The sequence below is a fragment of the Accipiter gentilis genome, chromosome 1 (genome assembly GCF_929443795.1).
Source record: "Accipiter gentilis chromosome 1, bAccGen1.1, whole genome shotgun sequence".
NCBI lineage: Eukaryota > Metazoa > Chordata > Aves > Accipitriformes > Accipitridae > Astur > Astur gentilis.
In genome coordinates, this window is record NC_064880.1 from 14,928,683 (window position 1) to 14,944,189 (window position 15,507).

The window sequence follows — 15,507 nt, forward strand, 5'->3', positions numbered from 1 at the left end:
TAAACAGTAACTCATATGCATAGAGAAGTGGTTTGTGTCACCCCTAACGAGAGGACTGAAAAGGATTTGCTTCATGTTGTATCATATAGGTTAACGTTTCATAAAGAGGAACAGGTTGCACAGGATTTGGCTCTGCTTTTAGTATACCACAACCCTGTCCATGCAAAAGATAACTGGTTTATGTGCCTTGTTTTCTTATTTCAGGATTAATTCCCTTAGTGATTTGTCTGAGGACCTGCTTTCTAAATTATGAAAATTTTCAGTTTGCAAATATAATAGAATAATATGTTTCCCCTGTAAGTTGCAGCTGGGTAGGTAGGATGTAGATAATTTCTTGCATCTGGAAGCCTGTGTTCCTCTTGCAAGATCTCAAAATGGATTCACTACATGTACGCATTTGAAATTAAACAAAAAAACTGGTGTCACGTGAGCTTATGACTCAAGAGCCAAAATCTGAGTCCTGTCCCAAGCCTGACCCCTGTGTATGTTCCAGCTTAGTAGTTTTGATTTGCCATCTGTAAGAGGAGTGCAGGAAACTAAATGTACTCCCAGGGTACTATAACCATCAATTCCCTGCTTTTCACAAATACTGATCCATGAAAAATGCATTCTTTTGTACACAGATCAGCTCCTGATTAGATCAAAAAGCCTGCAGGGTTTGCCATTGCTGCTTAAGAAGACATCAGCCTTGTTCATTAAGAGATTCCACCATACCCGGCGGGATGTCAGAGGCTTCGTTGCTCAGATTGTCCTCCCAGTCCTCTTTGTGATGGCTGCGATGGGGCTTGGGACTCTGAGAACTAAGGAGACTGAATATCCTGAACTGATTCTTTCCCCCTCTCTGTACGGCACATCCGACCAGGCAGACTTCTTTGGGTGAGTGGTGTTCTTTGTGATCCTTAAACCCATTTGTTTGTAAACCATCAAGATTATTTCTAAGCACACCCAGTGGAAAGGTGTTACACAGAGAACATGTAGCTATGTTATCTGTGTAGTTATGTTATGCAGATAATGTGTAGAAATCCTGTTCCTAAAGGATCTCTGGGGGTGATGGCTTGGCTCAGATCAGCAATCAGAAAGCTTTAGAAAAACAACCTTTCAGTTGGAATTCGCTGGGAAATATGTGAGGAATATTCTTTGTGTTTCCCATTGGAGTCCTCTGGCCCTGTGACAGCCATACTGTCCCACAGGGATTTTCTTAATGTATATACTTTTCCCCCGATGTGAAATAGAGGTCATTTGTCTCCAACATTACAACTCTGAGATCAAATTCTATTAATCTTGTGAACTGTCTGCATGCTTTTCTGCCCAAGCCCCGCTCATCCAAGGCACGCAGTCAATTTGAAGGGTGTGCGCTTTTTCAGTGTGATTAAGATGTCACCACTGAATTATTTCATTGTGCTTAAAAATCCTATTACCAAAATGATTATAATTTCTATCATTCTGATTTTATGAAGCAAACAGCTGTCTTTCTCTACTGGTTCTCAGCTTTAAGTTGGAAGTATAAAATTTTACTCTAAAGCAAGTATGTGTGCTCTTAGGTATTCTTGCCCAGGACTGCTCATGCCTTTCCACTTCAGTCCTGCTAGATGGGGGAATGAGCCAGAACTGCATGTCTGAGTCCTCTGTTCCTAATGTTCTCTGCTTCTCCTGATGAATCATTGCTGGAGATCTGGGTCAGAAGTGAGAAGCATTTTCTTGAATGACCAAAACCAAAGGGACATCACAGAGGAGAGAGCTGATTGAGACAAGACTGGAAGTAGTGCCTGAAAATTGCAGTAGATGCTTTTTCCCTGGAAACAGAATCTTGATTGTCCAAAAGTTCATCAGTATCTTGCTTAGATCTAGTGGCAGCAAATCACTGGAGTAGCTGTGCAGTTCTAAGCAATGAGCAGTCCTTTTAAACCTGTGTGACTGTCCTCAGGTACTGCATGTACTTAAGTGATTTGCAGGGCTAGCACCACAAATAATCATTTATTTAACATCTTAAATCCTGCATTCAGATACAGGTTTCCTCTGCTCAGTGGTAGTGGAAGTACCTTGAACATTTTCCTGTTTTTTTTTTTTCCTTTGTTAACTCTTAGGAATTTTAATGAAACCACAGATGCTTTAGTCACTTCGATGCTTGCTTTCCCTGGAACAGATAACACATGCATGAATGAAAGCAATTCGTAAGTAGTTCTTGGTTTTCTTCCATTTAAATTCCAAATCTGCAAGAGAATTGACATAACACCATTAGCCATTAGACCTTAATAACTATCTTTGCAGAGAAAAAAAAATAATCTCCTGCCTCTCTTCAGATTGACTTGCAGACTCTTTCAGCTCATTAGGAGATGTCTAACTGGCCTTTTGCAGGCAGGCACAAGCTTGTGCTGCTCATGGACTTGAGCTGACAGGATGCAAGTCAGTTCTGAGCAGAGAGCTGTATAGTCATGACTGGTGTGAAGCAGACCTCAGCCCCGCCGAGAGCCCACATGGCTCCCATGCGGCTTGGAGCAAAGGCTTGCATCTGTCAATTACAGAACAGTAGATATCCTTGAAGACAGGAAACTACTCTGCTTTAAGGCTGAGACTGAAAGTTCCACACAGTCCCAGGACCCGGTCCCAATTATAACACTGAGCCCACCCAGGAAGTTCTCAGCATAGCTTTTGTTATCTGTATCTAGAAGCTCTGCCATGAGGGCTGGTTTGTTTCAGGCCCTACAGATAATTTTTCAAAGAATTGGTAGTAAAATCCTGGGCAGACTTGCATGCTCGTATCTGCAGGTAAATATTTCTACTGAGTATTTACAGTGACTGCCTAGTCAATACAGTCCATTGCAGGACTTCCCAGTTATTGCAATGACAATAGCTGTTATTTCTGCACTGTAAAATGATTTTGGCCTTTGCGTGCTAACTCCTTACACTGTCTACTGTGGGAATGAATTGGTGTCTGGATTCCTTCTAATCAGCTGAACAAATCCAGGCACAGAGAGCAGTAGTGAGGGCTCTCTGCCGAGAGGCACTGAAGACGGTGGGAGGATGGGTATTCCCTGAAGCATCCGGAGCTGACAAGAAGGTCTGCTTTTCTGCTGAAGCTACTCACTGCTATCCTTGCTGTCATTAAACATGACAGCAATTAGCATTGTTTGCACACCTGAGCATAGAGAACCTCAGAGGAAAATGTGTTCATTTTCAGGCAGTGTTTAAAGGAGGACATGCTTGGCCAGTGGATTATCAGTGGAAACCAGAGAACTAAGTATTCTGCCTGCAACTGCACAGATGGCATCCAGGTAACTTGAATAAACCCGAAAGTGCGGGGCTTTGGGGGGATATTTGGGGGGCTTGTAGGTTGGGAGTGGTTTTGTGGGCAGGCATGACACTAAGGGGAACTCAGTGTTCAAATTCCTCCTGTCTCTTTTTGGCCTTGTTGAATTTGTACACTGGATAACCACTGTCTGCACCAGTTTGGGGACACGAAGGGAAAGAGCATCCTCAGAAGATTCACATGCTAATGTATCTGTCTTACTCCCCATGGTGGGAAAGGTTTAACGGTGTTTTTGCATGCTGTATCGTTGTCCCATTTAGCACAGGTGAACATGTATTCAAGAGGAAAATTGCATTTTATACAAGCACTGTCATTATATGAAAGCACAGCTATTATTGTTGTTGGCTCTTCAGAATTTAACTTTATCCAAAGTCTAGATCCATCTGCTTTTACTCTGCACTGTACCATAAATAGTGATGATTAATAGTACTAGTTATTTGCTTTACAGTGGTACATACAGTACCAGATATGGGCACTGCTGGGCTTAGTGTCTTTACATGCACATGGGGAAACATCCTCTGTCCCAAGGATGTTACCATTTTACAGTCCAGTTTGAAGTTGAGCTCTCCTCCCTCCCGTGCTGTTCACCTGTCTTCAGATTTTTTCTAGTAGGAAATCAGACTGATGGTGCAGTGTGATGCCACTTGTAAGATAAAGCATGTACTTAGTGGATTGTTCCTAGTCATTCCTTAAAATGCAGCTATTTTATGCAGTTTTCTGGACATACTTTTAATGATGTGAAATGAAGTGCATTGGCATCATTTCTTGGGTAAGTCAGGATGATGTTCAACACTGACTCTCACTTCTAGCAGGCACAGGCAAGTGTTCTTCAGCATGAAGGAAGCTATTTTACATATTCTGATGCAAAGTTATGAACAGATACACAATGGAGGAGGCCAGGGTTTTTGTTATAGATGAGCTGAAAGAAGCAGCTAGCATGCTGTCTGGTAAGACACTTCAACCTTACAAAACAGTCAATGTGACTTTGACCCTCAGCACGTTAAATTATATATTCAGGACTAATCCAGGGTTTCTCTGAGGCTCGGGGAAATATTCCCAAAGACTGACAGTAAAGCAAAAATGTAGAGTCTAGATGCTGTGAAATGCAAGATGAGAGTTTGAGGCCATCACAGAGTTTTCTGCTCTGTGAGTTGTTCTGCCCTCTGCAGTTGTCTGTGCAGTCACTCTGCTGCTCTGCTAAGTAGGATCAGCCTTAATTCAGCAAAAATCTTCCTATGTAGCATGAAGCACATTTCAAGGTCTTACTGATGTCAGTAGAACTGCACTGTAGATTTAGGCAAATGTTTTTAAGCACCTCACTATGTTCAGGACAGCGTGCAGGGATGTACACCCTGTGTCTTTGCACCCTGATTTGCGAATCGCCTTCTGTAGGCATTAGTCCCAGGACCAGAATGTTGCCATTGCCTGCTCTCAATCTTGTCCTGATATGATAGTTTATAGTTAAAACACAGACACTAACATTTTTGTTTATTTCTGTCGTGGTTTAACCGCAGCCAGCAACTAAGCACCACGCAGCCGCTCACTCACTCCCCCCCCGCCCCATCCAGTGGGATGGGGGAGAAAATCGGGAAAAAGAAGTAAAACTCGTGGGTTGAGATAAGAATGGTTTAATAGAACAGAAAAGAAGAAACTAATAATGATAATGATAACTCTAGTACAATGACAACAGTAGTAATAAAAAGATTGGAATGTACAAATGATGCACAGGGCAATTGCTCACCACCCGCCGACTGACACCCCACCAGTCCCTGAGCGGCGATTCCCTGCCCCCCCCACTTCCCAGTTCCTATACTAGACGGGACGTTCCATGGTATGGAATACACCGTTGGCCAGTTTGGGTCAGGTGCCCTGGTTGTGTCCTGTGCCAACTTCTTGTGCCCTGGCTGGGCATGAGAAGCTGAAAAAATCCTTGACTATAGTCTAAACACTACTGAGCAACAACTGAAAACATCAGTGTGTTATCAACATTCTTCGCATACTGAACTCAAAACATAGCACTGTACCAGCTACTTACTAGGAAGGCAGTTAACTCTATCCCAGCTGAAACCAGGACAATTTCTTTCCTCTCAGACATGTCCACAGACGAACTACACTCCCCCACACAGAAGGACCTTCTCCACGCGGACACTTTATAACCTCACAGGGCACAATGTGGAGACCTACATTCTGGCAACTACAAAAGACTTCCTGCAAAAACGGTACAGCATAAATCTCTAGTCCTTCTCCTCTGAATTGCACTGGGAGCAGCCTCTTATACATATCGCATCCACTGTGCTTGAAGAGGTGACAGTGCAGTAGGGGTTTAGAAGGGCCTCTCTGCTGGTGGTCTCCATGAATCTGGTGAAAGGAGATAAAATGTCCTGCAATCATGGAGTTAAAGATAAAGGTTCATGCAAGTACTCTGCTTGATCATAGCAGAGATAGCCTGGGGATAGCCCGTCAATCATCTGATACATTGTTGGCTGCATCTGCAGACAAGCCTTTGTCTGACTCAGAAATGCTTAAAAAGAGGAAAATCTGACGCAGCCTGTCATGAATTCTATATGATTCTATGAAGTAAACACTGGGGAGAGACTTTCCTCCAAGTTTGATTCTCTGAAGAGTCTCAGCGTGTTCTTCACTCTAAACATGTGCATCCGTTCCAGTGAAATTAGAGGCTGAAAGTTTTCTTGCGCCATGGAGCTGTTAGAGCTATTAGTGTGTCTGGACTCTGCAACACAGCTGCATAGCGTGTCTTGGGGCAGAAATAGCCTGCCATCAAAGTTGTCAAGGAATATGTTTCATCTGCCATTGATTTAAACTAAGCTGCTCATCTTTGGGGTAAGAAGCAGTCATCTTATTCCTGTGTGGTAGGCAGGTGGGTTAGAAGTCCACACAGCTCCAAAATGTTTCTCAAATGGAGGCTTGCAGAACAGTTTTGTGATAGTGCTGCCAAGTTCCTGTTTCCCTTTTTTCCCCCAAATAAGGGCTCCTGTAGCAGTTTTGGCTTGGCCACACACTATGTACTGGGATAAATTCTTTAAAGTCAAGCTACAATTAACTGGTATGACAGTGGCATGCTAACATGCACCAACCAAAGGTATTAAAGCTTTTGAATGAGGATAGTAATGCATTTCCCTCTGGTTTTCCATCAGGTATGGTGGCTGGAGCTTTGGGCTGCCTTTAACAACAGATCTCCAGTTCGATATCAAGCCGGTGCCCCCCAACAGAACATTGACTAAGGTAACTAACCTGGATCTGTTCATCCTAGCATGGAAAGTGTGGGACCCAGGAGAAGTGATGTTGAGTTCAGGGATATTTCAGAAAATAAAGTGAAACCCTCTGAAATCTGCAGCTTGGCATGGGAGAGATGACTTGCAGTTCATTTCCTTGCCTCTCCCCATTCTGCTTTATTGGTCTGACTTCTCTTGCTAGCAGGAGACAATTTTTCTGCTGCCATAACTTTATTATACAGAGGTGAAAAGATCAATTAGCACCTTTATCTCATGAGAGAGTGTATGTACCTTAACTACGGCTGGCTGGTGCATTCCGATATACCCGTTTCTCCGTTTCTGCTCAGTGAAAATGTTGTAACACATCAGTGTTAAAAGCACTAAGGCAGAAATTTGAGGTAGCAGGGAAATGCAAGTTTTTTGACAGGTTCCTATGATCTTATTGCAAAACCTAGCTACCAGGAGAGTGTTCCTGCAAGAGCAGTGCTGTTTTCAGAGGTGGCTCCAAAAGGGAATTTCACTAATTCAAAAAGGTTTGTTTCACTAACACTCAGAGCTTGTGTAATGAATTTGCAGATGTTTTCACCCCTCCAATCTTACAGCTTCATCTTAGATCTGAAAGCTATAGCTGTTTGCTTATCACATGTCATATTTAATACCTGGAAAACTTGATAGTGTTGGAAGCAGGGCAGACTTCAGTCCTTGCTCTGCTAGGGCAAGGAGAATGAAATCACTGAGCACACAGGACTTGGGGATATGCAAAGGTGGGTGCTGTAGTCTGTGTTTAAGCCTCTAACCTTAATAGCCTAAGCTCTCTGTCCTTTGGTAGGTAACTTACACCTCCAACCTCGGTGCTGTGGGTTGTGCCTAAAGTAGGTGATTGTCAATACCCCAAAGTGCATGTCCTGTCATCTGATTTTTCCCCTCAGTCCTCAGGGTTTATCGTGGTATAGGCAAGAAAAGTTATCATGGGGAGGGAAGGGCTGTCGCTGAATGAGAAGGTGACGACTGGCTATTTTTTGCCCTAAAGCAACCTTTGTCCCCCTGGCTTTCAAAGAGGTGCTAGACATTTGACTGCTTAGCCTTCTTTGGGAAGTCCCTGCTGCTGGTGTTCATCACATCTGAGCAAGTTATTACAGAGAAGAAACCAAATTTCTGTACACTTTATTTCACATATCCAGCTAGTGCTTCTTTCTTCTCTCCCAGAAGGCAAATTAAGCTGATGGGACTGCTTGGGCTGAAGGTGAAACGTGCTTTTTTACTCATTCAGTACTTGATGTGGTTTAATCATTGGACTTTAACTTGTAGAGCTTATGACTTTAGATAACAACCATGGAATGATTCATTTGTGCAAGCAGACAACCCAAAATGTTATCAGTAACAATTTCTCTCCCAAATTGTTTCAATTTCTCAATTGCGTGCAGGTGTGGTATAATCCTGAAGGTTATCATAGTCTTCCAGCCTATCTCAACAGCTTGAACAACTTCATTCTTCGAGCTAACTTGCCAAAAAATGAGACTTCCAGATATGGTAAGTGTCCCTTTACATCAGCAGATAATTTCTCCCCTTTGGGGGGAATATCCTAGTTCTGTCGAAACTGATAACAACACTTACCTTGACTTCAGTGAGGGCATTTCTTTATTCCCAATTATGCAATTCCTTTAAAACGGAATGGAAAACCACGAATAAATCACATATTTCATTTGTCTTAGTCAAAGACTCAGGGGAGCTGGACAAGGAGGACCCCAGCTCCTACATAAGACGTTTCCTTCATCCAAAAAATGCCAATGGTTGCTATTTGATTTATTGCCTCTCATCATGGTACTGAAATAGCTGTCTGTTGATAGGTGCCCATTAGTTATGCATAGAAAGGCTACTTTAGGTCATCTCTGGGGGTGGTTTAGATTAGTTAATTTTAATATGTCACCCTTCTGCTGAGAGGAACTCAGGATGTGTGGGTATGTGTATGTTTGTGTTTGAATGAGAATGAGAGAGAGTGAGATTAAGTGAGAAACATAATTTTCAGCTATATTTTTCCTCTGACACATGACATACAGTTTCCAAGGAGTGTCAGTAGCTGATTCAGGGTTATTGGTTCTCATAGCTTCTCCTCAGTAATGTAATGCAGCAACCCAAATTCCTGCTGATAAATCAGGGCACCCTTTCTTAGCCTGCATTAAGGGTGCAGCATAGGCACAAACATGTCTGTATATGTATACCTCTCTCTAGAGATGGAGAGGATGCAGGGAGAAAAGAAAGATTTATGTTGATGCCATTTTGAGAAATCTTATACAGAGATTTAGGGGATCTGACAAGAGTAGCAAATGTGTGCAGAAATGCCCTACCGATTTATTTTCTTTGACAAATGGTGCCCTTCCAGCCATGGCCTGGTCCTGCCTAGCCCCCTCACCTCAGAGGCTTGCTGTTCCAGGTGACAGTGTCTCTTTGCTCATAAGACTATTCCTCACTGATGTCTCTGAATTGAACTATAATGGAAAAGGCATCTGGTCTGAAGCTTTGAGTGTCATGCCGTGAATTAAAGAAACAGCAGAATGCTGATTACAAGTCAAAACAGCATGTCTCTCTTCCCACCTCCACATACCGATGCATTGAAACTCCCCTCACGACAAGCTCAGCTCACAACAAGCGAAACCAGTTTCTTGTCCCTGACGCCATCCTAAAATACTCACTGGCTTGTGCCTTTGAGATTTGCAGCATGCCCTCTGAGTCAGAAGGTTCAAGTTCTTTGGTGAGCGCCGCAAGAGCATATCACAAAGCTGCAGCCCCTGCCTGGGTGTAGAGAGAGGAAGACCTGAGCCAGGCACTTCCAGCAGTAGGAGCATCCCAGAGCAGCTGAATTATTAAGCAGTGAAGTTTCTTGCCCTGTCTCTGTATTCCCAACATATGCTGTAGCAAGAGCAAAGGCAGGAAGCTCATGTGAACAGTCAGAAAGTTTCCACAGGGAAAGTTTTATACCAGCAAAATAACACTTTTCAGTGGGAAAGAATAGCAGTTTTTATTCCATCTGTCCTGCTGCTTATGTGTTTTTGGAAAGAATAGCTTAGTAGTAAATGACCAGACAGATAATTCTTTGCTTCCCACTAATGATCCAAGCCATAGAATGGGGGAAATAAAATGAATGGATGAGGATAGCTCCCCTGGGGTAGTGTAAATCCAGTTTGAAATACAATTGAACAGACGTTCTGCATGGTATGTTCCTGGCAGCTAAATCTGTTTGTTGTTGAGACAAATAAATGACAGTTTAAGAACATTGAAATGACCAGATAAAAGTGTGTTGTCATTTCAGCAGTTTGAAAGAGGTGCCAGTCCTACTTTAGAGGTTTGACTTAGGCTGCGTATATTTTTAAAAAAATACATAAAAAGCTTTTTACCCTGTCACTAAGCAAGTCATAATAGCTTTTGACTTATGTATATTGTGCTTTCTCTTCTCTCAATCCCAACCAACAAAAAAGAGAAACCATTGAAATGGAAATTTTGACTTCTAGCCTAAGCTTCAGTAAAGGAAAATGGCTTTATAGTGAAGTATTAACAGATTAGACAGACGGTATCTTCCCTTCTCTCTCTCTCTTTTAGAGAAGGGAAACATTTCCTGGGTGTTTGTGTGGCTTTATCAGCAGCCTGAGATTTTAATTCCATTTCTCTCACTGATGACAAGACTGAGGTATTTTCCCCTCTGAAATGAATTTCCTATGAAATATTCCCTTTCAAATTTATTTGCTCAGTATGGCATTTGGTCAGCTAAATCCACAGTCTCCTCCTTTCTGGTCCCCATGTCACAGTGCTTGTTCTTAAGGAAAATAGCCCAGAATAGTTCTTCCTTGTTTAACTGCTGACAGCCAGGCACCTGGCTGTAAGGAGCTTAAATTTTATAGGTAGCATGTTTTAGCAAATCTCTCTGGATTTAATAGCAGCCAGAGGTCCTCCAGCACACCGTGAGAACGGAGGCATTTACTTAGGTGCCTAAACATAGATTGAGAACCTTGTTTTTAGGCACATAAACATCTTAGCATAAACTCCTTCTCAGGTGCTACAGTCTTAGAGACTGGGCTGCCATCGTGGTGGGACTAAGGCAGAGACCTTCACTGGAGGTTGGAACTGGCCCACCAGAGCCCCCTAAGTTCCTCCCTTTGTTAGAAAACTCTCTTTTTATAGGCACAAATTGCCTCCGAACAAAGCAAATGCACTGTGATGAACAATACCAGTATATTTTGAGCTAGGTGTTCTCCTTGGTAAAGAAGTACTTAAACTAAATCTTATGAAGACAACTGCACATGAGCAGAAAATTTCTCTCTTGCAGCTTGTGCCTGTTACAAACCCATTTTTAAGGGATCTTTTTGGAAAACATCACACTGGGCTTACAAACACAGTAACTAGATTTTTGCTAGTTCCTTTGGACAAAGCAATCTTTTTTTTTTTCTTTCTTTTTCCTAGCAGCATAAGACAGAGTAGTTCAGAATTAACACATTGCCAAATTGGGAACAAAAATGTCTGTAGCTTACTTGGGTTTATGCTAGCATCTCAACAGGTGCCTGTATTGAGCAAGACATATATCATTGGAAGATTGTAGTTGTGCAGAAAGCCAACATGGAATGATTTGTTTCTGATGAGAAAAGAACAAATGAAGTGAGATCATAAAAAAGCAGCTTTAAAACAAAACATATTCATTAGTTTTGAATGTGTCGGTGTTGAGGGATCTAACCTAAAATACATGGACCCACAAGCATGTGCCTAATTTTAGGTGTGAGAGTGCTTTCACTGAAGTGAATGATACTATCAGCCAGATAGATGCTGAAACAAGGCCTAGGGTTTGAATTTCAGATCTGCTGTGCATTGAAGTGAAGTCATAGGAAAAATGAGGATGCTCGAAATTCTGCCCAAGATCACACCAAGACGACAGAGCAAAAACCAGCTTTTGATCTGCTTTTCTTCTCTACTCACAATTTTCTGTATTACTGTCAATATCAGGAACTGGTGAAGGAAGCTTTATGTTAGCCACATTTTAAATTTTTTTTTTTTTTTTTTTTTTTTTTTTTTTTTTTTGTTTTTGTAGGTATCATCTTATCAGCTCACCCATATCCTGGAGGACAGAGTCAGGAACAAGTAATGTAAGAAGATTCATTTGGCTGATGCCTGAATTGTTTAACTTCAAAAGCAGCAAACCAGCTTCTTGGAAACCATAAACCAGCCTAAATTACTGAATATCTTTCTCTAAATGATGAAACTGCTTTCTTCCTTGTCTTCATTCCCTCTATGCATGAATAGCATCCTGCATACCACAGAGCTGCAGATTCCTGTTAGGGTTTCTTTGCAGGATCCCATATAGATCTGGAGGTCACAGTTACAGCATCACACATTTTTGTCCTTTGGCACAATTAATAATAATTACATGATTTTCCCTTCGGCCTTTCCAATCAATGCTATGGTACAGTGTTACGACTCAGTGCTGTGAGTCCTTTTTGCTAGGTGTAATTACCATCAGCAAAAGATGGTGGCACAGAATTGGGACCTCTTTGCTTCTGAGCTCTGAATATTGCCTCTACAATGAGGGACATCTGCCACTTTGACTCGCCATATACATCTTTCTCCACTTTCTCCCCAGGCTCAACAGCTTACTCGACATCATAGTTTCAATGTCTGTTTTGGTTGGCTACTCTATCACAACGGCAAGCTTTGTGCTCTACGTGGTAAAAGAACATCAAACCAAAGCCAAACAACTGCAGCATATTTCAGGCATTGGGATGACAAGCTATTGGGTGACTAACTTCATTTATGATCTGGTAAATAATTCACATTCCTAAATGCACCGAGTAGCATTACACAGGAGGGGAAAAAAAGTTCTTTATTTAAAGTTGGTTGCCTAGACTTCTTAATATTATTACTACCAAGAGTGTTATGTACTAATTGTTCTCCAAGGCATTGAAGAGTATTAAATGTGAACTGCAACACCGGATTTTGCTAAGCGAAGGCATTCCTTCTCTCTCATGTGTATGCAAAACACTCAGCACATTTATATAAGCGCAACACACAACAGGCCAGAGCTTGATTTCAATTTTAACATGCAAGCAGCAAGCTGCTTTTCTGTTAGCTTGCAGGGCTAGATTAGTTGTCATGCAGGCTTTACATATCTGGGGTAAGGCTTTGGAGTTGAGGCTACAGCCATTTTGGAAACCCTGAGAGCACAGCGTGTGACATTAGCAGACATCTCCCAGCTGACACTCCCCTTTTGGACAAAAATCCATTTCTGGGTTGAATGCTGTCTTTAAGATTACATATTATAGAGGTTTTTAAGCCAAGGAAAGCTACTAATGCAGCTATATGCTTTCCAGGACCCAAGCAAGTTCCTTTATACAGTGCTGCACTGCGCTGTATAGATTTACCACCTTGTTCCTATAGACAGTTGAGCTCCCCAGCACTGTGCTGCATTATGTGGCATAGGCATGCCCTTGTTCTCCCTAAATTTAAGTTTCCTCATGGTAAAGAAAGGGAGTTAATAGCACTGCTGGAAAGCATCGCTGGGCTAAGAGGATAAATATGCACAGTGTCTGTAGACTAAAGTGCTTTGTGTCTTATGAATTACCTTCAGTGCACAATGTCAAACCCTCCACATAGTTAGAGATCTGCAAGTGCAGACTATCTCTGCTTGTGAGCTTTGGCATTGCCAGCTATGCTGTCATGGTGATCAGCTCTATGTATCTGACAAATTTCTATTGATGCAGTTTTGCTAGTGCCTAAAATCCCAGTGATATCATCAGTTCCTGAAAATATGAAATCTTCAAGGGCATTTGGGTAGCCAGCCCCCTTTGATGCAGTGAAGGCTAAGGGCTGAAATCCCTTGCGGAATGTGAACCTCAACTCTCTGCAGAGCACAGCCTAAGCTTCTAGGTGTTTTGGTGACACTGATGCACACTAACAAAGCAGTCCCAACAACACAGTTCTCACCACTAAGTAGTCTAAACTGCCTGCTTATAGGGGCTAGTGTGATTAGGCAACAGCACAAGTATCTCCTGCCTTGCAGAAGGGGCTTGAAAGGGGTCTGAAGGCAGTGTGGCTGCAGTCTGACCTGGCAGTGCAGCCCCAAGTCTTAGCACGGGGGTGAGGATGGGGTAGGCCTGCACCTGCTTCCCTGATCCAGGCGATTGCTCCAGCACTGCATATTTGTAAATCAGCCTGTGGAAAAATCCCCAGAGTCCTTGCCACAATCAGTATTCAGCGGGCTGAAACTAATCCAGCGCTCTCGGCAACTTGATATTTCTCAGTGAATCCCTGCCAGTAAATTCTGTTAAATCCCAAAGCTGGGGAAGAGAGGAACCTTTAAAGGCAGACGTTTGGTAGGTCCCTGGCTTGACTTAATGTTATAAAGACTAGATTTACAGGGCACAATGAAGTGGTCTGACTGCAAGGCTAACAGAAAACCCAAAGGGCTATTTTTCATTCACAGCCTTTTTTTAAGGCACTTTCTGCCCACAATCCTCAATGTTGAGGCTTAGCCTATTCAAAGTGGCTTTGTAGGAATTCATTTGCAAGACTCCTGAAAGTATCAGGAGGACTGAGACCCCTCCTATATTTGGTTTCCCTTAGAAAACCCAAGTTGCACTTGTGGGACCAGATTCAGACCTGGCATTGTTGCTTCTGCATAGTTCTAGAAAAATGTTTAAGAATTATCTTCCTTATAACATCTTTTTAATATCATTTTTGCAGGTACTTTTTATGGTCCCTATTGGACTCTCAATAGGAGTTATTTCATCCTTCCAGATACCAGCTTTCTGCAACAATAATAACTTACTGGCAGTATTTCTTCTGCTGTTACTGTTTGGGTAAGTAAGTGTGGAGCTTCGTTATTTAAATATCATTGCATGGACTGAGGAACTGGATATTGCAGGCTGCTGCAATTTGAGATCCAAGGGAAGAGTACATGGGCTTTTTTCTTCAATGTACACTTTACGAATGGTGACTAGTTGCTCCTTCCAGGAGCAGTGAGCTGAACTGCTGTTATTATGCCTGCTTTATTCAAAGTAAACTCTATGTGAGGGTATGAAATATTCAAGGTCACACTGACAGCCCAAGCTGGAAGCAGATGCTTACTGAACTATTGCAAAGTTCAAGATACAGAAACATTTTGAAATAAGAGAGGGAAAAAAAAAAAAACAAACCACAAAAAAACCCCAGCAGCACAATTCAGGAAAACTTAGCAAAACTGTCTCCCTGGCTTTGAATCCTCCAGGCCCAGTCTGTCTGCCTTCAGTCGGGGCTCCATGTTCAAAGTGTGTATTATAAACTTTTTGTCCAAACCATAACAGATACAAAGTTATTTTCCCTTCTTTAAGCTCCTGTAATATGGAAATCTAGTCACATGCCAAAACAGAACTGTTGTGTTGTCTGAGGTCTTTAGTTGTTTCTTTTCAATTGCTCTTTGAGTTACCATAGTATTCTCTGCACTGTTGGCAATTTATAGGTATGCAACGTTTTCATGGATGTACCTGCTGGCTGGGTTTTTCAAAGAAACAGGAATGGCCTTTATTGTTTATGTCTGTGTCAACTTGTTCTTTGGCATCAATACCATTATTACTCACTCAGTTGTATTTCTGCTCTCCCAGGAAAAGGCCACGGACCAGGTAGGAATCCTACTAATACTAAACCCTTGGTGAAACAACAGGAGGCTTCTTGTTGAGTTTGGTGGCTTTGATCAGGTCCTTAGCAGCTGGCTGGTTTCAAGATATTTGAGGTAGACCAAGCAGAGGACACCAGTTGCAGGACTTAATGGGGTTCCCTATAGACAGGACATGAGTCAAATATGAATCTTGCTTGACTGTAAATCTGCACCCCCAGCAAAGAAGGAAATTACGGTGACAGAGGGGAGAATACAAAAAGAGAGGCAGAAAACTGCCCGTGCAAAGAAGGGCAGGAGGTGGCTGTAGATGTTTGATAAAAAGTTGATTGGGGCTTCAA

The 15,507-nt window shown here is 42.3% G+C and overlaps 1 protein-coding gene across 1 annotated transcript in view; it reads left to right on the forward strand.

The window, feature by feature from the left end:
• ABCA12 (ATP binding cassette subfamily A member 12) overlaps positions 1 to 15,507 on the forward strand; it is a gene marked incomplete at its 5' end in the record, with an annotated part of 115,755 nt that overhangs the window by 89,366 nt on the left and 10,882 nt on the right. The window contains 10 exons of the mRNA XM_049816934.1: positions 624 to 876; positions 2,085 to 2,171; positions 3,179 to 3,272; positions 5,399 to 5,526; positions 6,463 to 6,550; positions 7,965 to 8,070; positions 11,612 to 11,666; positions 12,161 to 12,338; positions 14,260 to 14,375; positions 15,014 to 15,173. Coding sequence (XP_049672891.1) covers positions 624 to 876; positions 2,085 to 2,171; positions 3,179 to 3,272; positions 5,399 to 5,526; positions 6,463 to 6,550; positions 7,965 to 8,070; positions 11,612 to 11,666; positions 12,161 to 12,338; positions 14,260 to 14,375; positions 15,014 to 15,173 — 1,265 coding nt within the window. The remainder of the gene's footprint in view (positions 1 to 623; positions 877 to 2,084; positions 2,172 to 3,178; positions 3,273 to 5,398; positions 5,527 to 6,462; positions 6,551 to 7,964; positions 8,071 to 11,611; positions 11,667 to 12,160; positions 12,339 to 14,259; positions 14,376 to 15,013; positions 15,174 to 15,507) is intronic.